Here is a 24,308-nt window from a genome sequence, read left to right as displayed (position 1 = left end):
CGAACTTACCTGTGATGTTTGATATCTAATTATACGAGTGTCTTGACCGAAGATGATTACAGTCCCACCTCACCCGAGAATAATTACCCTTAACCGATCGAAAAAATTTGCTCTAAAATAATGACAAGAAATATGGCGGACCGCGGAATGTACTACGGTGCTGAGGAGTCAAAACACGTACTTTATTATATTTAAAACTTATATTTTTAAATAAATATTCTCTAAAAGTGTGATAAGGACGGCATCATCCCAGGTACTGCTGCATGTAAAACGTAATCATCTTCGGTCAAGACACTCGTATAATTAGATATCAAACATCACAGGTAAGTTCGTTTGATTCTTAATTATTAGAATAAAAAAGGAAAGTGCGAATTGTAAAACATATTTAACACCTTTTGATAAAATATTATTCATTACAAGTACCTTTATTTTCAGTACATCAAAGTCTGTAACTCTTACATAAACGAGTAATAAAAATAGCACTCAGGTAGAGCGTATTAAACCGTGGCGCGGAATCCCGGGTCATGCAAGTTTAACGTCTATGCCAAACAGGTTTAGAGCCCTATAAACACCAAAATCCTTCGCCCTTTGCATCAAACGCGACAGCTTTAGAGACAAAATACACGATGCGTTGCGGCGGCGATGCGACACCGAAGCGATGTCTCTCGTCTTACGCCGGGTCCAGACTGGTGTAATGTGTAATGTAAGATTACATGTAGTGTAACACGAATTCTACGTGTGGACGGCAATACAAGCATTAAATGTAAGTTGCTGCCCATTATATTTCCATTACATTACACGTTACACCCGTCTGGGCTCGGCTTTACCTAGAAATATCTGTGGCGGGCACACGAGTGGTGCGGCGCCATACCGCGCTATACCCCGCGGTGAAATCTTTGCGGTGCGACACCGCACCGCATCGTGTGCCTTGGCTCTTAAGAATCTAGGTATATCCTATTGTATACATGACCCTTCCACAAACAACATGAAAATTAATTCAATGAGCAATATTTATTTTATACGAGGTAATCATGTATTATTCAAAATGCGTAATTTAAATGATCGTTACTGCCACATAACAGGAATACTAATGTATTCTACATAATGTAAAACACCTAACAATCCTGAGATCGCTTGATTTGTCATCATTATTTTCATAAATCCAAAAGTAGTAAACACCAAAAGTGTGCATAAAAATACGAAATGAAACGACGTAACGATGACAAACAGAATACATGTTTTCATTAGTTACTCATATGTGACGAAATGATTGCCTACATTTTATGCATGTTTTATACATTGTGTTTTAAAAAATGATAATTTAGTAAAATGTTTTTTGCCGAAGAAGTTTGCTGCCGAGGTCGGTATAAAATCTCACGTAGTTACTTTACATAAGTAATTTGATCTCGCACCCTCTCTTTGTGTCTAATTGCAAATTGTATTTACTCAAATAAAATATAATTACGCCGGAGACATAATCACAGTGTCTTGTGCAACATTTTGGATTACTACCATTACTGTGTGTGGTTTGTGTGTAATAAGAGTGCTTTGTAGGGACCGCAATGTTTAGGCTTAGTTGCACCACCTAACTTTAACCGTAGCTATAACGATCACCGGTGTTTTTTGTATGGAATTTGACAGATTTTTTACGTTTGTTATAGTTAAAGTAAGATGGTGCAACCCAGTCTTAGAGAGCCTAGGCTTTGCAGACAGTGAACAGGTTAGTTTTGTTCGTAAGAGCTGTCCTAAAGAATGTGTTAGGTGAAGAAAGTTTTTTTTTGTTGCAGCTGTTGAAACGAGGTTATGTATTAAATATTTATGAGTAGGAAGTAACGTTTATGAAACCTGCTTCAATGTTATTCCTTTCAAGAACTACAATATTTTTGATACGTGTAGTTGTGTTGTGTTGTGTGTTTGTCATTTCCATTGATATCAACAATAAAAATCTTCAGAAAATATTATAAATAACACTGTTTTCAGTCCATTTCATAGGCTGTTAGATACACTTTTACTAACTTATTGGCGTTTGGCATGAAATTAATACAGTACAAACATGAATAAGCGATACGTCAATGGTCGAAGTTCAGCTGTTTTTGTAACTTATTTTTTGTCAGACATTTGCCCGGGCCCTGCTTTGATTTCCAAATAAATATAAAAACCATTCAATATTTACAAAGGCTTGTGTTTTCCCGTCCATTTGTAAAAGGCTTCATATCGGCACACATTACAAATACGGGGTTTTTACAAGTAAAATATAACATTTGATTGAATATAACTTGGGGCTCATTGTGTGAATGATGATATCTAAACACAAAATGACACGCTAGATATTTGATTTGTAGGTATTTGATTTGTTTTACCTGAAGAAAAAAGAGTTTTATAATTTAACGCATAAGTAGATACAAAAATTAAATTATTCTTTATGAAGTATTTTTAAAATTAAATTAATGTTGTCAAATTAAGTAAGTTGAGTCATGTATAGTCTCATCTTTATTTTTGAGGATATGGGCAGTTAGCTTCGTAGCAAGATGCGATTTTCAGCCAAAAAAAAAACATTCTTTTTCTAGTGTACCGTTTAGTACAAGTACTTAACGCTAAAAGACAAGAGCTCAACTCAATTATCTGTGCAAAAATATATCAGTACAGTACCCTAATAAGCTATAAGCGGAGTTTATCAAGCGAAAACGGGAGAGGGCGCTTCGCACGCCGGATAATTTGTGGAACGTTTTTTGCTAATACAAAATTAATGACGGAGCGTTTCCCAGACGCGACCCTCGCCCTAACGTTTTTCTTTGTCGCTTTGAAATGATACGCCCAAGCGAAATGATTTAAACGTACACAATTTGTTTAAGACAAACGGAATAATTGACTTCTTTGTTGTAATTGCCATTATGTGAGACTGACTTAGGCCCGGTTGCTTCCAAGGCTGAGTGGAGCGGAGCAGAGCGGAAAAGTGTTTTCAATAATAAATCTGAGGTGGAATTGTGTAAAGCAATCGTAATCATTTGACAGTTCATAACGTACGATAAAGTCAGTTAAACAAAGCGTTTGACAGATTTTATTATTTCCAGTTCTCTTCTCCGCTCCGCACGGCTCCGCTCCGCCTTGGCGGAAACCGGGTCTAAGTCTAACACTATAATACTTTGACTTAAAAGTTGTAGTACCTACTTAAAAATAATATTTTTGTACCGATTTATTAAGATCTTTAAATGTTAAAAATAAATTGCTAACACACACAGGCAAGATTTCCATTTGTTAGGTACTTTAGAAACATTGAAAACAAACAATTTTCCATTGGATTTTCTCACTTGACAAAGCAATTGGTGAACGCAGCATTTTTCCTACCGCTGCATCTGCTCCGTTCGGAATAAAGCGATGGGAAAATTTTAATTAATTAAGTAAATATACTTCCTGGTATTGAAACCAATTAATAAGGGCACGAAAAGTTAATTTAAAATATATATTTTGTTGGGTAATGAAATGGTTTTTTGATAATAATAATATGCGTTCATTCCCTACTTATTTAATATTCTTCTTTATACATAAAATTGAAGCAAAAACGTAAATTTCGGTCTACTTAATTATCCTTAATAACTTAACTATTATGTTAAGGTTTCGCACTGGTTAAAAGCAGGTGTTAATTTTGCATAAATTCTATTATCAATTTATTCATCACTAATGTGGTGTAATGGCAAAGACCGGTCTCATGACGCTGTGGCAATGATGAAAGAGAATGGTAGTCGACCACACCAACTGGCCAGTTCTCATTGCGTTGCCTTCGTCACTGCACGCAACGATAGGTTTAAAAAAAAGTTGCTTACCGCCAAAATTTGAACTTCGAACATTGGAACACGAAAATTGTATCGTTTTTCTTTTGTTCAGTCAAATAGAAAAGTTAACATCTATCGTGTTTTGTTTTGTTTTAGAGAAAGACAGTGCGTTGTTATAGTGAATGTAACTGAAGTTTTTTGGAGGAAAACAAATTTACAAGGTAAGGCTATCTTTTGATTTACATAAATGTAAAATATGTATGTTTATTACTATCAAATAAAATCATCAAAGTAGGTTACGTTCTATAATGTTTTCACAAATCGATAATGCAAAAGTAGTTCATCATTGCAAAAAGATGGTTCGGTAATAAATTGCATTGTGTTTAAAATTACCTCTCTTTGCACGCAAGTACAACATTGCACTGAAGAATATACAAGGTTAAATTATTAAACTTATTAATTAGAGTGGCAAATTCATTGAAATGCTATATTATTTCATCACGATACGATTTATAGAGCGTAACACACTTATTGACTTACGCATACTTTACCCGGAGGTTCCGAAAGAGGAAAATAGTTTTGATAAGTAGGTACCAAACCTTTGGCATTGAGATATTTATTGTACATTTGTCTTATCGTTGTTTCATTTTTTATTTTTTACTGGGTCATTATTATCTAATACTAACTGACCTGGCAAACTTCGTACCATCTAAGTCATAACATTCGTCATTCGCCATAACAACAATGTTAACAGCATTGTTGTGTTCCGGCAGTAAGAGGTAAGATATCCAATTCCTCCGCGGTTGAGGGTTCCGGGTGAAGCTCGCTTCCACCTTCGGCCTGATCATCACTTACCATCAGGTGAGATACAGGCCAAGAGCTTCCTCGTGGTGGATAAAAAAAAAAGTTCATCAAAAATAATGTAGAATCCTAATGGTGAAACAATTTTTCAAATCCGTCTAGTAGTTTCGGAACCTTTTCAATACAAACAAACAACTTTTCTCTTTATAATATTCGCGAAGATTAATTTAACAGACAAATGCCAAGAAAAAATCCTTGCGAGAAATGTAATTACAAAAAATATAGGCGTCTTTGCCAAATCGAATACAAAACATGCTATTATCAAAAGGTTGGCACTGCTCTCCATCATTGTAGTAAGATTATGTCTTAACTACCCATTGCCTGCGAATAACCCCGTACTGAAGAATTAATGTGATAAAACAATGAAAAAATACTTGAAACTTTTTTTTTCAATGTAGCAGAAGAAATAGTTGATATCTTTATTTGAATCGTATCCAAACATTTTATGTACCATGAATTAAAAAAGTGTTTAGGTACATTATACGGAGAATTCGATTTTCCCGAATGTATTTATTAAATAATGTAAAAATCAACTAAATACAGTCAATTACTAATTAGCATCATTAAAATGAAATCGTTAGTTAAAATAATAATAATAATTAATCCTACTTATTCACGTTATAAATACATAATTAATTAGAAATAATACTCATCAATTATAAATATTCTGTTTAACAAATTACAGAAATTAAGCCGTTAATAACACATATCACAAATTAATGATTATCTGTTAATCATTTATTAATCGTAATTACGTCTAGTTTATTTTATGCACGAGTAACCACCAAAATGTACCGACACGTCAAGCTAAGAACTGAGGCATCTTATTTAGCTGTGATAGAGTCGATTTTGAAACAAAAATGTATAGTCTCATGTGCTATTGTTTATACTGAGCTGGCTATTGTTTTGGAATGCTTTAATTAATCTTATATTCTAGTCACAAGTTTCAACCTGATTCACCACAATGGCAGCCAGATAAACCATTTTGCCTCTACACATAAATAAACATAGAGTACAAACACACAATAGCTCTGATGGTATGGTATTTGCAACTAAATAAGTTATGAGTAACTCTCCTATCGATATTCATCATCATCATCATCATCATTTTAGTCGTAGAACGACGACTGATGAACATAGGCCTCCCCCAATGATTTCCATATTGAACGGTTGGTAGTGGTCTGCTTCCAACGCCTTCCTAAGGTATTAATAGATAAAAATATTAGGTAGGTACCTACGTTTTAATAGTTCCCAGTAAACAGACATTTTTAAAACTAACACAAACTTAACTCTAAACAAAAAAAAATTGAAGATTATGTATCAAAAAACGTAGTATTTTTATTTTTATCTACATAGAAAATAAGGGCTAGACATAAAAATCAAATAAACTCTATTAACTCTACCAACTTCTCGAAGAAGTTGACTGGAGTTGACGTATTGCATACAATCCGAAGCCTTTAAATAGTACTTGATAGAGTCTAATTACGTACTTGTCAATAAAATGTTTTTTTTAAATAACTAGTAACTCATACTTGCAACAGAATTACACTTACTCACACGCACAACTTGAAACATGCCCTATACTTAAAGATACTTTGTCAGTCTACTATTAATGTTTTCGACATTCATACAGATCTCAAGGTATTAATGCACATGGCAAGAAGATTACGGGTGTTGTAATTGACTATGATTATGTAGTTACAAGCCAAATGTCTAAGTTCAAACTTAACTACAATGGATGATTAATAAAGGTGGCCATTAATTATTTCCCAGAAAGGACAATGACCAAAAATGTATGGAGTGTGGTCCAAATGTCCACCACTAACGAGACCTATGTAGTAAAATAGTCTACTAAATACTGATTCATTATAACCAAACCGCAATTAAAAAACCAACTACAATATTTTATTAAATTGTTCATCAAAAGTATAGAATTAGGAGATTAATGCCCGTTTTCACCATCATTCCCTAATTTTTAAGTGATCCCAATGGTAACACATAACAGGAATTTTGTTTTCAAAGGGGTCACTTAAAAGTTATAGATTGATGGTGAAAATGGGCATAAGAATAATACAAATAATTAACCTACATAGACTAAATATTTACAAATATTTACAAATAAAAAATATGTCCCAAATCGCTGTCCAAACAACGCGACATGGTGCCCAGAATGCTGGCTGCATTTCCGCGCTGAATGGCCAAACTGATTCGTTGGCCAAGAAATGCGCCAGCTCTTCTATCACCTGTACAGTCAATCAGCCGCTTGGCTAATTCCCTGTACAGGCGATGAGCACTTGGTCCCCACGGACCTAGCGTCTCGACCCCAAATGGCTCAAACATGTAGGTACTACTAAGACCTACATATTTGCGTCGCTTGAGGGATTCCGCTGATGCAGCGGCAGTACCAGCCCCAGACGAGGTTTGCGGAAGATGAGACGGTGCCAGTGTGTAATATTTGTAAATATTTAGTCTATGTAGGTTAATTATTTGTATTATTCTTAATCTCCTAATTCTATACTTTTGATGAACAATTTAACAATTAAAAATATGCTGTCAGTAAAAAGTTATGACTGAATGAAAAGTCATGTTTTTCACCTTTTCATCCGAAAAATGTTCTTGATATCATGCTATCCAACGCACATTTTGGACTAATCTATGCATGTTATGTCATGTCGCATAGTGTTCCGTGTTAGGTTCTCACTAAAAGAAAAAAAAAAAAGCTCCGAAGAAAGACAACAATATTGGAATAATGCAAAAGGGGTAAAAATAGTATTATTTCCAACTGCTGCGGGGTTATAGATGAATTATATTATTTATACTAGCTGTGCCTACGACTTTGTACGGGTGAAAATAGTTTGAATAATATTTCCCATTTTTACAACATTTGTCTTTACTGCTCCGCCCCTATTGGTGTTGTAGGGTGATGTTACATAACCTAAAACCATCCTTGATAAATGGGCTATCCATAACAAAAATAATTTTTCAAATCGGACCAGTAGTTCCTGAGATTAGCGCGTAAACTACTACAATTTTCCATACAGTCATAACTTTTTACTGACAGCATATTTTTTTTTCGTCCCATACTGAAAGTTAATCTCTATTTAAGGCCGGGTAGCAGAGAAAATGGCGAAAATGAGGTTTTCATTTTTCATTTTTGAGGTACTAAACAGTAAAATTAAAGGCTAAGATTTTTATTGGGCATAGTTGAGGATATTTTCTAGGGCTATTAACGGATGGAAACACGATTTGATGAAGTTGACTCGATAGAATATATTCCCAAAGTTACCTCTATTCGTTTTCTATTTATGGTTTTATTTTTAAAATAAGCGATTTGAGGTTCTAAATCTTTTACTAAACTAAAGTTCAGAAATAACTTGAGGGCTTTTAACGGATGAAATTTTTATATTGCGTCTTATTTAGTTACAATGTTAAAAAATGTGGAAAAAATCGTCCATGACGGCTTGGACAATCTCAATCAGTCGCGCGGTGGCGCTTACGGAGGACGGACGCGTGTCAGTTTTTTGGCCGTGACAGTTCGCGATTTGTCAATATTTTTGACAATAGTGACTTTGATGAGTCACAGTATAATAATATCAGTGTTACTGGAGAAAGCTTAAATTTTTGATAATTAAGAATTATCAATTTTGTCTACCTATTGAAATTTAAATCGTTCGCATCCTTTTAAACGAAGACTCTACTCATGATACATAGTACATTCCTCAAATATGAGACAAAACCAATGAGTTAAAATTACACTTTAATAGTACCTACATACAATCGTCTAACACTCTTTAGAAGAGCACACTGACACAAATAAATAATATAAAATACTGTCTAAGGTCTGTAGCTGAAGGTCTAAGCTGTAAGATAGAAGAATCTTCTAGCCAAAAAGATGACAGATGCAGCAGATGACAACGGATTTAAAACTGGAGTTCATATGACTCCTTGTAGACTTGAGTCTCTAGAGCGTCCCTTGCTGTCTTCGGCGAAGTATTGCGCGCGCAGATTTTGACAGCGCGAAATACCTACTTTAGCAGAAATACCAAGCCTTAATGGACTATAAGCCAATATAGGTCTCATTAGTGGTGGACATTTGGACCACTTTTGGTCATTGTCCTTTAATTAATTTGCGTAATTATTGTAATTAACCGTTGAACAATGTTGATATTTTCAATAATGCCACATTCTAGGTACGTGCTCATATTGGATATTGATAAATATTTTTATTAAAGTATTTTGCTGTGCTTTAGTTAGACCAAGTATGCAAGAGATTTCCCTACAAAAGTAATAATACCTACATTTAATTGCTAGTTTATGTTTTTATGCAGAACAAGGTAGGCTTGACCGCAATCGCAATTGATATTAAGTGAGATGCAATGTAATAGTAGTAATTCTGTATAAATAAAAATGAATTGATGTTCGTTAGTCTGGTTAAAACTCGAGAACGGCTGGGCCGATTGAGCTGATTTTGGTTTTAAAATGTTTGTCGTAGTCCAGGGTAGGTCTAAACGGTGAGCAAATACGCGCGCGATATTGTTTTTCTGTGACAGACAAAATTCCACGCGGGCGAAGCCGCGGGCGGAAAGCTAGTTAAAAATAAATGTGTAGTTATTATTAATATCAGAATCAGATAATACATAGTAGACGTTATGAATAGAAGCAGAATATTCTTCCTCTTCAACATTGTTACATTAATTAGATAGTACGCATTTGTCTTTATTTTTGACTAGCGGCCGCCCGCGACTTCGTACGCGTGGACCTCGTTTTACTCCATTAGGGGTAGAGTTTCATAAAATCCGCTCTTAGCATCTATAGCATTTTAAATTTCAACTCTCTTACTTTAAACACATAGGACTTTCATAATATAAACTACCAACCCTCCTTTTATCTCCTTAGCCCCCGTAGTTGATTTCTAATGATACATTTTCAGTATATGTACCACCACCACCACCACCATTTCAGCCATAGGACGTCCACTGCTGAACATAGGCCTCCCCCAATGCTTTCCATGTTGATCGATTGGAAGCGGCCTGCGTCCAGCGCTTCCCTGCTACCTTTACGATGTCGTCGGTCCACCTTGTAGGTGGAAGTCCCACGCTACGTTTTCCGGTACGCGGCCTCCATTCCAGAACCATTCTGCCCCATCGTCCATCAGTTCTGCGTACTATGTGCCCTGCCCATTGCCACTTCAGCTTGCTAAGCCGTCGGGCTATGTCAGCGACTTTGGTTCGTTTACGGATCTCCTCATTTCTGATTCGATCTCGCAAAGAAACACCAAGCATAGCCCTCTTCATAGCACGCTGTGCAACTGAGCTTCTGTATAAGGCCTATAGTGAGAGGCCACGTTTCCGAGCCATAAGTTATCACTGGTAACACACATTGGTTATACACTCTAGTCTTCAGGCATTGAGGTATTTTGGACGAAAAGATGTTGCGTAGTTTCACGAACGCTGCCCAGCCGAGTTGGATTCGACGATTGACCTCCTTCTCGAAATTGGACCTACCTAGCTGGATCGTTTGTCCTTGTCGACAATCTCGAGAATTGAGCTCCCAACTGAAACTGGGTAGGGCGCAACATGGACATTCGACATAAGCTTCGTTTTTTCCATGTTCATCCTCAGGCCTACCTGTTGGGAAAATCGATTAAGGTCTTCGAGCATTGTGCCAAGATCTTCCAACGATTCTGCCATGACCACAATATCGTCGGCAAACCGATGTGTACACAGTACCACAGTGTACCGAACAGTATATGTACACCTCCACAATATCTAGAGATCATAGTGAGCATACATTTTAACTTTCAAGTCTCTTACTTTAAAAACCGAGGACTGCAATACAAACTTCTAACCCCCTTTTTAACTCCCATAAGGTTTGAATTTTGCAAAATTTCGTCTTAGTGACTACCTACGTTCTAAAAGGAGGTGTACAGCCAGGTGATCAAAGTGGACGTACAGCGACAATTTATTGTCCTTTGAATTTATTCTGTGCCTTTGATCACCCACGGATACGATGTCCTGGGTGAGCCAAGTGGACTCTAGTTAAATTATTATTTTAGTGTCCTTTGATCATCTACAAACAAATCACACCTCCTCTGAATAGTCACATGTCCAATTGTTGTACTACACATTTTGTTTTGTAACATTCTTGATATTTTCTAAAACCGCAATAAACAAATTGGACATGTATGTGACAATTCAGAGGTATGATTTATTTATAGGTGATCAAAGAACACTAAAAAAAATAATTTAACTGGAGTCCACTTTGATCATCTTGGTGATCAAAGCCAGGTGGAATAGACCATTAACCCCTATGAGAACTCTTTTGAGATTTGTAGTTTCTGAGACTTCGTGATGAGTGAGTGAGTCACTTAGTCATTCAATGACCTTTATTTCTACTAAAATTATACGTACCTATAGTAATTATCATTAAAATCAAATAAGTAAGTACCTACCAACCTAAGTAATTAAAATAAAGACCCTACCAAAAAATTAACAAATTACATACAGAAAACAAAAACGAAGTAATTCTTATCCTATTTAACTACTATCGCCCACGCGCCCATCCCATTTGTCCGCCGCTGAACCGTACCCTAATATTCATCTCGGTAGATGGCGGCACTTAAGAATTTGCAAGGAAGTTTGTAAAAAGTCACTAATTAACACTTTGATTTGCTCGTTTAAACACAGGGAATGAATTAAATAGGTACATACAGTGAATGGTTCAATTACATAAAATATCTTTATTTATTAAATTTTCAATATTATTTACGAGCAGCGTTATTCATAGTACATGTAATATTTAGTTACTAATTTACTAATGATGTCGATAGATGGCGTTTGACAGCTTTGCTTTCATGAATATTTACGTACCTCAAAAATTTTTGTCAGGCGCAAGAAGATTTTAACCAATGACGATAGATGGCGCTTTTCCACGTCTAATGAAAATCCCAAATATTTTACGGGACCCTATTTTTTCCAAAATAAAATTTAGCCTATGTTACTCGTGAGTTATGTAGCTTTCGAATGGTGAAAGAATTTTTGAAATCGGTCCAGTAGTTTTTGAGCCTATCCATTACAACTAAACAAACAAACAAACAAACAAAGTTTTCCTCTTTATAATATTAGTGTAGAAAACATCATGAATCGCACGTATCGATCTTAATTAAAATTCAAATCAACCTAAAGTTTAAAGATCTTAAGAACTTAAATTTTTCACCTTAACTTTTTGCATTTACCTACTCGATAAGTTCATATAGGTTACTCAGCTATCTTAAGTAGCCCTTATGTCTTGATTTTTATAGGTCAAAGTAATTAGCAAAAACTATCACTGTAATAAGTTATACATAATGATTATTTACAGTAGGCTTTTATTGTAGTACCTTTAATGAATGCAATAATTATTGTTATTTTTATGATTGTATTCATTTGTTGCACAGACGGCTGCAACAAAATAATTGTGGGTACAGTCATCTTCAAATAGTTCGAACTTGGGCTTATTACTCGGTATACCATGTTGTCGACTGTACAATAATAATCTTCTAGAATAGTTTTCATTCATTAATGACGTAAGGAGCTTTCGCTGAAGAACCCTTTGACGATAATATTGTACCTGAATAGGTCCGAAATGAATGGATATTCATTTCGGAGAAAATAGCGTGCCAACGGTTGCTTCTGTATAAATTAACAACTTGTCGTCTTTATTAGGACACTAATAATCACGACTCTTAAAATTAATTGCAAAACGAACTTAGATTAATATGCAGCTAAATGTTGTTGAAGCTTATCTTATAGATTTTTAGTTGAAATTGACTCTACAGAACATCATTGGAAAATTAACCACTTAGGACTCAATTTAATTGCGAGTAATATGAGCATTGAGCATACTAAATCAGCCTTTGTTATGCTCCAATTTGGTTTGTGGTAATTAAAATCGAGCATTGACGTTGACGTGTGTCAATTAAAGGGCTTAGGATCCAATTATCTGGTACTACTTAGTTTTGAACACAATGTCCTTCATAATCAAACTAAATCATATTATGTCCCACAATGTGAAATTAACCGTTTTAATTCAGTAATCAGTGTAATCACCGGCCAAAATGTTAAAGTCTTGCAATTTAGCCTGACAGGAATATTCAGCATTTTATAAATAGCATAATGATTTGATGAACTAGTTTTGTCTGATATAAGCTCTATATTATTGACATAAATACGTATAAAAAATGAGTATTAATAAAATACTGTCAACATATTGTTAAAAATTCTCGACTTTATTAAAAAATATTTATTTATTGAATTAAATGTAAGTAAGAATTATTAAACTGAACACAAATAAAAAGTGTTGTTGTTTTGACAAAAAGCAATTTAGCAGAAGGTATTGCTCCCTTCGACGTTGATTTGTTTTCTATTGAGTTTAACGTAAATAAACAAACAACTTTCTTAACTAACTTCTTCTACTAATTATTAAGTTCTCAAAATTGTGTGCTTAATTAAGAGAACTGTCCTTTGCATTTCATCTCGAATAAATAAAGTATTTATGTACCCTAGATCGCGTCTCAGTTTACGTAATATGTGTGCTTACCATGACTTTACGTTAGGTATGCTCGCTAACGAGTACGTCAAAAAATATCTATGAAGATTTTAGTTCTTGAAAGTAGCCGCTAGGGGCGCTGTACAATCTGTCATACATTTAATGTCGCAGTCGCTAGCGAGCACACGTAACGTAAGCTCATGGTAAAAACAAATACTTGTTAACCTTTTGCGTTCAGAGGAGATCAACATCCCTATCTATTTCATGCGCACGCGCTAAATAAGTATAATGTCGCAAGATAAAGTGAAAGTCGGACTCGGTTATTTACGAGTATTATGACACGATTGTGTGCCGTGTGGGGACGGCCATAAAGAATACTCTTCCCCACCGCCAACAGGAGGCGTGTCGTAAGAGGCGACAAAATCCCTGCAGCACCGGACGGGCAGCAGCGTCTGCGTGCGAAACCTTATAAAAAACTGCGATCGCCAACCCGCCTGCCAAGCGTGGCGATTAAGGCAAATCCCCCCCATGGAGAGGAACAAAAAAACACGGCCCCTAGTCCCCGGCGGCCCCACTATCCCGGGCCACGGTAGCGGTCACGGTAACGGTGGGGCGAGGGGTGCTAAGAATCACCGGGTACCGACAGGCTACCAACCCCGACGACCTCTGGCCCTGGCAACATTTAACACTCGCACGCTGCGGACTGACGTGAGGCTCGCCGAACTCGAGGAAGAACTGAGCAGGTTGCGGTGGGATATCGTAGGATTATGCGAAGTCCGAAGAGAGGGGGAGGACACCATAATCCTGAAATCCGGAAACCTGCTCTACTTCCGGGAGGGCGACCAGCAGTCCCAGGGTGGTGTCGGGTTTATCGTCCACAAGTCCCTTGTCAACAACGTGGTCCAGATCGAGAGTGTTTCGGCGAGGGTAGCGTACCTTATACTCAGAATCACCAAACGGTATTCGCTGAAGGTCATACAGGTATACGCACCGACCACGGAACACCCCGACGACGAAGTGGAGACTATGTATGAGGATATTTCCAGAGCCATACATAGCTCCCGGTCCCATTTTACCGTTGTGATGGGGGACTTCAACGCGAAGCTGGGTAGACGAAGCGATAATGAGCTGAAAGTGGGGCAATTTGGGTATGGAGAGAGGAACGCACGTGGCCAACTGCTGGCTGGCTTTATGGAGAGGGAGGGCCTCTTTATGATGAACTCCTTCTTCAGGAAGCCAAAACAGCGAAAGTGGACATGGCTGCATCCCAATGGCGCTATAAAAAATGAGATCGACTTCATCTTGTCGACGAAGAAGCATATATTCAATGATGTCTCTGTGATCAACTCGGTCAAAACAGGAAGCGATCACCGAATGGTAAGAGGCACATTGAATATCAGACCCAAGCTCGAGAGGCGTCGACTGATGAAGTCTACGCTCCGCCCAGCGCCCATCCAACTCCAAAACCCCGAAAGCTTTCAGCTCGAGTTGCAAAATCGTTTCGAATGCCTAGGAGACTGCGAAAATGTGGACGAATACAATGACAGGTTCGTGGAAATTGTCCAAACGACTGGGTCTAAGTTCTTTAAAACCCGTCGTCCAAAAGGAACCAAAAAGATCTCTGACCTCACCAATAAACTTATGGAAGAGAGACGAAACTTGGTTCTGCAGTCCTCTGAAGATGCTGCTCAGTATCGGCGTCTTAACAGACAGATCTCCAAGTCTTTGACTCGCGATCTACGCCAATTTAATACAGATCGTATTAAAGAGGCGATTGAGCGTAACAAAGGCTCTAAAGTGTTCTCTAGGGATCTGTCTGTTGGCCAAAGTCAACTGACCAAGCTGAAGACCGAGGATGGCAGAGACATCTCGTCGGGGCCTGAGTTATTGGAAGAGGTTGAGAAGTTCTACGGACAATTATACACGAGTGTACGTACACCTGTCACAAATCTAGCCGAAGACCCAAGAGCTAGACTGACCCGACACTACACCGAAGATATCCCGGACGTCAGCCTGTACGAGATTAGAATGGCTCTCAAACAGCTGAAAAACAACAAGGCACCGGGTGATGATGGAATCACGGCTGAGCTTCTGAAAGCAGGCGGAACGCCGGTACTAAAGGCTCTTCAGAGGCTGTTCGATTCCGTCATACTTGAGGGAAAAACGCCTACGGCATGGCACAGAAGTGTGGTGATACTTTTTTTCAAAAAAGGCGACAAAACCTTGTTGAAAAATTATAGACCCATCTCACTTCTGAGCCATGTCTACAAGCTGTTTTCGAGAGTCATCACGAATCGTCTCGCACGCAGGCTCGACGACTTCCAGCCTCCCGAACAAGCCGGTTTCCGAAAAGGCTTTAGTACCATAGACCACATACATACGCTACGGCAGATTATACAGAAGACCGAGGAGTATAATCAGCCACTTTGTCTGGCGTTTGTGGACTATGAAAAAGCCTTCGACTCGATCGAGACCTGGGCAGTGCTACAGTCTCTCCAACGGTGCCAAATTGACTATAGATACATCGAAGCGCTGAAGGGCTTGTACGAAAACGCCACAATGTCGGTCCGCCTCCAGGATCAGAACTCGAAACCTATCCAGTTGCAGCGAGGGGTGAGACAGGGAGATGTCATATCTCCGAAACTGTTCACCACCGCCCTGGAAGATGTTTTCAAGCTTCTGGACTGGAGCGGATTCGGCATAAATATCAACGGCGAGTATATCACACACCTTCGTTTCGCGGACGATATCGTAGTCATGGCTGAGACCGTGGAGGACCTAAACACAATGCTCGATGGCCTCAGTAGAGCCTCTCAACAAGTGGGTCTTAAAATGAACATGGACAAGACAAAAATTATGTCAAATGCCCGTGTTGTACCCACTCCTCTGAAGGTTGGAGACACTACACTCGAACTTGTTGACAATTATGTATACCTGGGACAAACAGTCCAGTTAGGTAGGTCCAACTTCGAGAAAGAGGTTAATCGTCGAATCCAACTCGGCTGGGCAGCGTTCGGGAAGCTTCGCGAAATTCTCACGTCCGAAATACCGCAGTGTCTCAAGACAAAAGTATTTGACCAGTGTGTGTTGCCAGTGATGGTGTATGGCTCTGAGACGTGGTCGCTTACTATGGGCCTCATAAGAAGGCTCAAGGTCACCCAAAGAGCGATGGAGCGTGCTATGCTCGGAGTTTCCCTGCGTGATCGAATCAGAAATGAGGAGATCCGTAGGAGAACCAGAGTGACTGACATAGCCCGCAGAATCGCTAAAATCAAGTGGCAGTGGGCGGGGCACATAGCTCGAAGAGCTGATGGCCGCTGGGGCAGGAAAGTTCTTGAGTGGCGACCACGAGCTGGAAGACGTAGCGTGGGCAGGCCTCCCACTAGGTGGACCGACGATCTGGTAAAGGTCGCGGGAAGTACCTGGATGCAAGCGGCGCAGGACCGGTCTTTGTGGAAATCCTTGGGGGAGGCCTTTGTCCAGCAGTGGACGTCTTTCGGCTGAAACGAACGAACGAACGAACGAATGACACGATTACCGAGATTGATGCAATCGATTAAGACTAACCGATGCTGCACCGTAACAGGTAAACGATAACAATTAATGTCGATTATTCATTGTCTCAAATCCGGGATGCACAAAGGTTAAATTGTATCGAATGCGGTTTGGGTAAACCCAAAAAATTTAGAGCTACGTGTATTGTTATATCTTTTGGAATAATAATTGTCATTAAGTTGATTGCTTAAACAAAAGTGGCCATCTCATACGAGAATGGTGACTCTACTGACTGAGAGAGATCGACAGATCGTCTAAATAGTTAAAGTAGTATACATACTGGTTCATTGATGGCAGTTTTTAAACGAATTCTTTAGAGTAAAAAAATAACTGAATTCCCTTTAGTTCAGAGACCTTTTTGCAATATGTTACTGCACTAAGGACATGATGATTAGTTAAATTAGATGTTTCCTATATTTACATTATAATTTGACGTACTATCCGTGTTTAGCAAATAGAATAATTACAAACTTCCACTGTTCTGATAAATGTACATACAACACGATACAATTCCTTAACCTTGTACGAAACGTGTACTACTTCCTTAAGGTGTTTAATAAGGTATTTAAATGTGTAGAGCTAGTCTTAAGGATATTACTGTTTAAAATATCCCTTACAATGTCGGATGTAAGGCTTACATCCTTGGACATTTTTACAAGGCTCCATCTAAGCCCAAGTTTGCTGTAAATATTATGTTTTTACAAAACACCCTGACCAAAACAAACATATTCATGTTTGTATTAAAGGGTATCAATCGCGCGGCCCCTAACTTAGTCCGGTACACAAACCACACAACACGTCCGTCGTTATTATAACAACGACTAGCTATGCCCGCGACTTCGTTCGCGTGAAAATAGTTTGAATACTTCCCGGTTTTGCAACATTTTTTTCATTACTCCTCCGCCCCTATTGGCTGTAGTGATATTACATAGCCTAAAGCCTCGATAAATGGTCTATCTAACAAAATAACTTTTCAAATCGGACCAATAGTTAGTGAGATTAGCGCGTTCAAACAAACAAACTCTTCACCTTTATAATATTAGTATACATACATTTATACCAAAACATTGACCGACATGTTGAAACTACGCAATTTACTAGTATGTTGCTTCAAAACGCCAAAGTGCATTGCGGCCGTGCTCGTCCATGCTGCGTGTCGTAATATGAGGAGGTCAAAACATCCATTTATATCCTCTTTCTAGATATAAAAACGAATTGTTAATTTAAAATTCGTGACGTGAAAATCCATCAATATTGTTACATACTGCTGCCACATTAATTTTAAATAATTTCCATTTTCGACTTCGAACTATGAACTGGGTCTTTAAATGAAACCAGTCAGCTTAAGTATCTATTAATTATACATCAGAACCTGTTACTTTTATGTAAAATTAATAATATCTGCTAGGCAATGATACACCTAGTCCACAAACCTAGTCCACAGGTGTCTTTCCCAAAAATCTGTGATATTTTTTAAATCTCGGAATATTTCTGTATCTACCCGGAAAAATATAAACTTTAATTATATCGTAATAGATGTTTTAGGATAATTTAGATCATCCCTATGGATACAGCAATGAATTAATAGAAATGAGGAAAGAAAGTTGATAAATCTATAATGAGATTTTTTTTCCAACTAGCTGACCCGGCGAACTTTGTTCCGCCTTAATGGCAATAAATAATCAAACTTTTTTTTTATTTCGAACGGGATAAAAAGTATCCTATGTCCTTCTCCTGGCTCTAAACTACCTCCCTGACAATTTTCAGCTAAATCAGTTCAGCCGTTCTTGAGTTATAAGTGGAGTAACTAACACGACTTTCTTTTATATATATAGATGTAATAAGCGATAAAGTCTTTATTATTGTTATTTTATTATTATACGCAGTTAATTGTTACACTCGCATTACAACAGTAATTATCTAATCTAGACAATTAACCATATAATGTATTCTGCTATTGCAAATTAACTCTCAATGACATCCTAAACAAATTATTGTACCTATACATAAAAGTTGGAGCTGACGGCAGTATAAACAGGCAGTCAGTTTTTGGTGCAAAATCTTACTCCACCCACCCACTAGGTACGAGTAGTATCTGCATTTTAATGAAAAATATATTATAACTAGCTTTCCGCCCGCGGCTTCGCCCGCGTGGAATTTTGTCTGTCACAGAAAAACTTTATCGCGCGCGTCCCTGTTTCAAAAACCGGGATAAAAACTATCCTATGTTCTTTCCCGGGACTCAAACTATCTCTATGCCAAATTTCATCAAAATCGGTTGCGAGGTTTAAGCGGGAAAGCGTAACAGACAGACAGACAGACAGACAGACAGACAGAGTTACTTTCGCATTTATAATATTAGTTGGGATAAATTTTAAATCCTTCCTAAAAAAATGAAGAGTAAAAATGCAAATTACACAATTAACTATGATAGCTATGATATTTTTTGCCTCAACTGATGCAATGAATGCAAAAACGTTGGAGAAGCACCAAAAAATACGCACACAAAAAATATTTAAAACAGCAATATTTACTCGGAAAACATTAATACTGAGAACTTCATCCAAATAAAATCTTACACACAATAACCGCGTGGACTGATACACAAAATATGTACCTACATGTCTATAACATTCCGTTGCCCAAATACATGGGAAGTTTAGACAATGCGGGTTGCCTGAAATACCTTTTAAATACTGTTTGAGAGAATTTAAGACCGCACTGAACTCTCATACAAGCACAATACGAGTGACTTCACTCACTTGAGAACACGTCTGAGGAAATAAGTTTTAACCAAAACATTTCGGTGAGTTCATTATTGAAACAAAATACCTATTTTACTATTATTTTGTTTTCATTTTCTTCAAAATGCTTTTACCGCACTTAAAAACAAAATAAATATCTCGGTAAAAACGGCTACGAAACTCAACACACGAGTAAACCCATATTAAATATCTTCTATTTATAAAATTGTAGTTTCTGTTATATTCCAGTTCTTTCGAATTTAATCTGAAGGTGGATTTGATAAAAAGTTACTCTAACAGTTCTCAAATGAATGTTTGCTTAGTTGTAAGTTTGCTAAATACGAGAATGCTTTAAAAGCCACCAGAAGTAATATCTTAATATTTTATTTCCTTAATAAAAAGCATGCATTAGGCATTAAAAATTTCTTCCACGTACTGTGGTTGCTTGAATGAATCATGTATGGCACATTATGAGATATTCGCTTCCTCCGCGGTGTGATTTTAATGATACTCATGATTGTGTAGAGTAGCGGCAAGTTTATAAAATCAGTTTGTTTTTTTGTTAAAAAAATCATACACACACAGTCCTCCTTAATTTGTGTTTTTATTAATCATAACCTAAGATAAAGTCTTAACCACTTCCTTAGGGAGCATTTTTTCAGTATCATGGTCCAATAACTTTACTAATTGTAAGGGATAAATGCAATGTTTTTGAATTAAAAATTATTTCTAAGTCTTGTAAGGGTAAAAGTGTTTTCACGGTGATTAAATGAAAACAATGTCTGGTTAATAATAAAATTAAAATAAAATTCCCTGAGTTTCTCTTTATAAATCAAGCTGAAAAACTAATCAGGTTTTCCGTTGTAAAGCCAACGCTATAAACGAGTTTTACTCCTTGGGTTTAGATTTAATTAACAAAATCTAACAACGTAAATGGTTTTATTATCTTGCACGCAATCCCGTGTATTAAATATCTTTGAGTTATTTTTAATGGGAGAATCTGCAAATTGCTGTTCAGATTACATTCATTAAAGGCATATTTAGGGTCAAATTGATTCTAAAATCAATTTATTCTAGCTCGAGTTTCGTCAAGCAACAAACTTTACGGATAATAAATAATAGATGCCACCCTTTATTGTACCAAATGTCATGATTTTAACACAAAATTCAAAATTACCTTGTACTTACATACATCTTTCTCTCACTATAACAAAATAAGTAAAGTGAAAAATAAACAAACATTAATTTAGCATTTTTTTCTTCTTTACAGACAAAATGAGGCAGTTCGCAGCATTTATATTAACGACGGCACTAGTGTCACAATGCTATGCGGTGAGTAATTTTATTTCATAAGCATATTTCTCTTTTATTTTGTAATATTCTCCAGAATAACTATTTGCTTTCAGTTGTTTCGCCTTGAGCTATGATAATTCATTTTTTCGTTGCTTACCAGTTGATCTGTTTAGATGCGAAGTAGCTTCATAACTTTGAAACAAATTTAAAATCTTGAAGCAACTATTAAATTATTTGCTGATGAAAGAGCATTTATTTGGCTGTGGCATTTCCCTAACATTAAAATTACCGTTGTCACTTTTACAAGACTGCTTTGCATGTTAAAAATTGTTAAGTAATAATTTTAGATAAAACGGCTGATGAAATATTTCTAATAGACAATTTAATACAAATACATTTTGGACTTTGACCAATTTATTAGTAGACAGTAAGTTGTCCTTGAAATAACGAATACTAAGGTTTGGTTTAATGAGACAGCTGCTTACTTGATGTAGGTAAATATTTAGCAATGAAATTTATTATAAAGTAGGCAAGATAACATTTTTAGAGTTAAAAGTAACAAAATAACATACCTACTGTGATCTTTACAAACTTGTTCAACAAGTACCAGTACTACTTCGAAAGTAATCAGTCAGGGCTCATGTAATTCGGAAAAAGAGAAAAACACACCAACCAGTTTGGATTGCAGTTGTAGTTGAAAACCTTTGTGCTTTCTTTGACCTATACTCATAAATTATTCAACGGTGCGAAGTTTATTCTCAGAAGCATAGAACTACTGATCTCATTACAGGTTAGTGATGCTACTAATATAATAAGATAAACTATTATTTGGCATGGAAAATGACATAAAAACAAGGGATTTCGGTGATAAGTTTCATATTACACACATCCGATTCGTTTCAAGTTCGTCAAATGGACCTTAAGCTAATTTTTATCGGATACTTATGTACAATATACTCTTTTGAGAAAAAGTGCACCAATATATTTTAAGTCTCCTATTCTAAATTCATACCCAATTTTTTATTTACATACTTACATTTCTTACTTTTTTGGGCTCTCTTTGACTTTATAATCTTCTTTAAACTCTATTAAGGCGAAAACATACAGCTGTAAAGATAAAATAATCCAGATTAAAGTTAAATTAAAACCCATAAATTTTCCATACCGATTAAAATATTTATTTGAACATCAATTTATAAGTCACTTTGAGATTTTTTTATAAATTTAATCTCCTTTTCAACATTCAAAAGTTTTATATTAGAGGTTAGAGGAGATTATAATCCTTCAATTTCTACACTAACATTGGCGCCGACATGTCAGCTACTAATGTAATAAAAAAGAGCATTTATTTTATCTGCAACCAAATAAAAAAAAACTAACCTTACCTGCTGCTATCCTTACCTTACTCGTATTTTCTAGATAGAATTTTTTTTTTAAATCTCATTTATTACCGGGAAAGAAAATAAGCCTTATTTGATGAAAAGAAAATAAGCCTTATTTGATGAAAAGAAAACAAGTAATTGTTGCACAATCAGACTGTTGGCGGAGGCAGAAAAGAAAGCGATTTGTCCAAATTGTCTCGCTTTTAAGGAACACTCAGGGAAATTAAAGTAATCCGCTTATGCAAAATTGAGGATAACGCGTTGAAGTGTAACATTAACAAGCAGATGGTTATTGAAAGGATTTGTAGGGAAAGAATTTATTATAACATACCAAAAAGCAGAGAAAAAGAACAAAAGATACTTAAGCCGTTTACTAAATTAAGGCTTGGTTGTACTATCTTACTTTAACAAACGTCAAAAATCTATCAAACACCATACAAAAATCACCGGTTGTCGGTATATTTACCGTTAAAGTTAGGTGGTGCTTTAAATTCTTTCTAGTATAAAGTTCTTTCGAATCACGCAAAAATGGGTAAAACACGGTGTTCAGAAGCGACCAAACTACACCACATCGCCCCCTGGTGGCGTACTATTAACAAACCCCTGCACATGCGAGTTTACGCACCGATAACATTGTTGGCACGTATGCAGTGGGGTTGACACCGTTCTAGTTGACACCATTTTATGAGTTGTCAATACGCTACTATTTAGATATTGTATACGGTGGCAATACAAACGTATAACGTCACTTCATCGCAAACTCGATGCATTCTTGTTTATTGTAGGTATCTAACTTTTATGTTAATTTTAGCTTGACATTTTGAGTCCTACCTTCAGAAAAGGTGGAAACATTACGCTATCATTTACGTACACTAACTAAAATTAACCATAATATGTTAATACCTACGTAAAATAGCTAGAAAAGTCTTAGTTATACTTAAATCACAAACTTCAGTCACAAATACTGCTACCTGCTTGGTACAGCCCTATGAGTTAGTTGGAAGTCGCTCATTCAAGCATCACACGGTTCGCGCAGATTCTAGCTGCGCTCTGACCTGTCTCACACTCGTTAAGTACTTTATGGAAACGTAATTAATATTCGTAGCTCTTGTGAATGGCTATAAAATTATATTAAACTCAAAAGTCGGTCAGTCTCTTGGGATAAGGATCGTGACGTCTTTTCGCCGACTCTTTGATGAGCCGTCATTCCCATTGCGGACCGCCGTCTCGACGTTACGTGAAATGGCTTTGTTTTATCCCGGTGAATTTCATCCATTGGAATTCATTTGAGCAAAATAATGATGATTTCAGATATGTGGCAGATAATGATCCGATTTTATTTTCGATGGAAAACCACGCATTTTCTCGCCCTGTTTTTAGTAGACTTTTATTGGTGCTGGTCGCATATTATACGACGATAAATAAAAAGAAAATTGCCAAAAAAAGTGTTCCTGTCGAAAGCAACGCGTCTCTATTTCTACCAAAATCCTAACTCAATAATGTTCGCTTCCGAAAATGAAATCTGTCAAGTCTTATTACCAAAATTAATTAATCAGTTCAAGTTCATCCGAACTTCGTTCCGCAGAAACTGTTGGTTGTAAGCTTCAACAATTTCAATTATTAGTATTGGGATATCTTCAAAAGTTAAGGAAATGTTTAATTAGGGTCTTTAAACTTTGCATTGAAACTCAAAACCAATACCTAGTAAACAATTTGTGCTACCTACTAAGGCTGAGTTGCACCACCTAACTTTAACAGTAACTATAGGTGTGTTTTGTATGGAGTTTGACAGATTTTTGATATTTGTCACAGTTAAAGTAAGATGGTTCAACCCAGCTTAAGTTACGTAAACGTTACGTTATGATTGCTTGTCTACTTCTCTTCATTCTAAGCAGATAATTTAGGTAGGTAGGTATAGTAAATATACATTATTTGAATTGACACTGTGACATCTTACGCAGTTGCAATAAATATTTTAAAAAATACGATGTGCTGTCTACTGTAATAAGCTATGTAACCCCAACTTTCGCATTTCATAGGCTGCGAAAGAAGATTTCATTTGGTGAAACTTTTTCTACCCATTTTCTGGAAACGAAAGTATTTATCAAAGCTGTGGTTTCCGTTGAATTTCATATTAAATGGTATATCATGTCTGCGTTTTGTAAAACTTACTAGGA

General features: G+C 36.6%; 1 protein-coding gene across 2 annotated transcripts in view; it reads left to right on the top strand.

The window, feature by feature from the left end:
* The first annotated feature begins 3,773 nt into the window (after positions 1-3,773).
* The window catches only part of LOC135076121 (uncharacterized), a 39,703-nt gene continuing 19,168 nt past the window's right edge, over positions 3,774-24,308 (top strand). Inside the window, exons 1-3 of one of the 2 annotated variants that reach the window (XM_063970587.1) lie at positions 3,774-3,797; positions 3,928-3,991; positions 20,727-20,788. In XM_063970587.1, the coding sequence (XP_063826657.1) occupies positions 20,732-20,788 (57 nt within the window). In that variant the 5' untranslated portion in view covers positions 3,774-3,797; positions 3,928-3,991; positions 20,727-20,731. Of the gene's footprint in view, positions 3,798-3,927; positions 3,992-19,411; positions 19,519-20,726; positions 20,789-24,308 lie in introns of those variants that run through there. The other variant, XM_063970586.1, reaches the window with a different exon arrangement.

This window comes from Ostrinia nubilalis, chromosome 11, assembly GCF_963855985.1.
Source record: "Ostrinia nubilalis chromosome 11, ilOstNubi1.1, whole genome shotgun sequence".
NCBI lineage: Eukaryota > Metazoa > Arthropoda > Insecta > Lepidoptera > Crambidae > Ostrinia > Ostrinia nubilalis.
The sequence above is the reverse complement of the archived record's forward strand: the minus strand, read 5'-3'. Positions and strand labels throughout refer to the sequence as shown.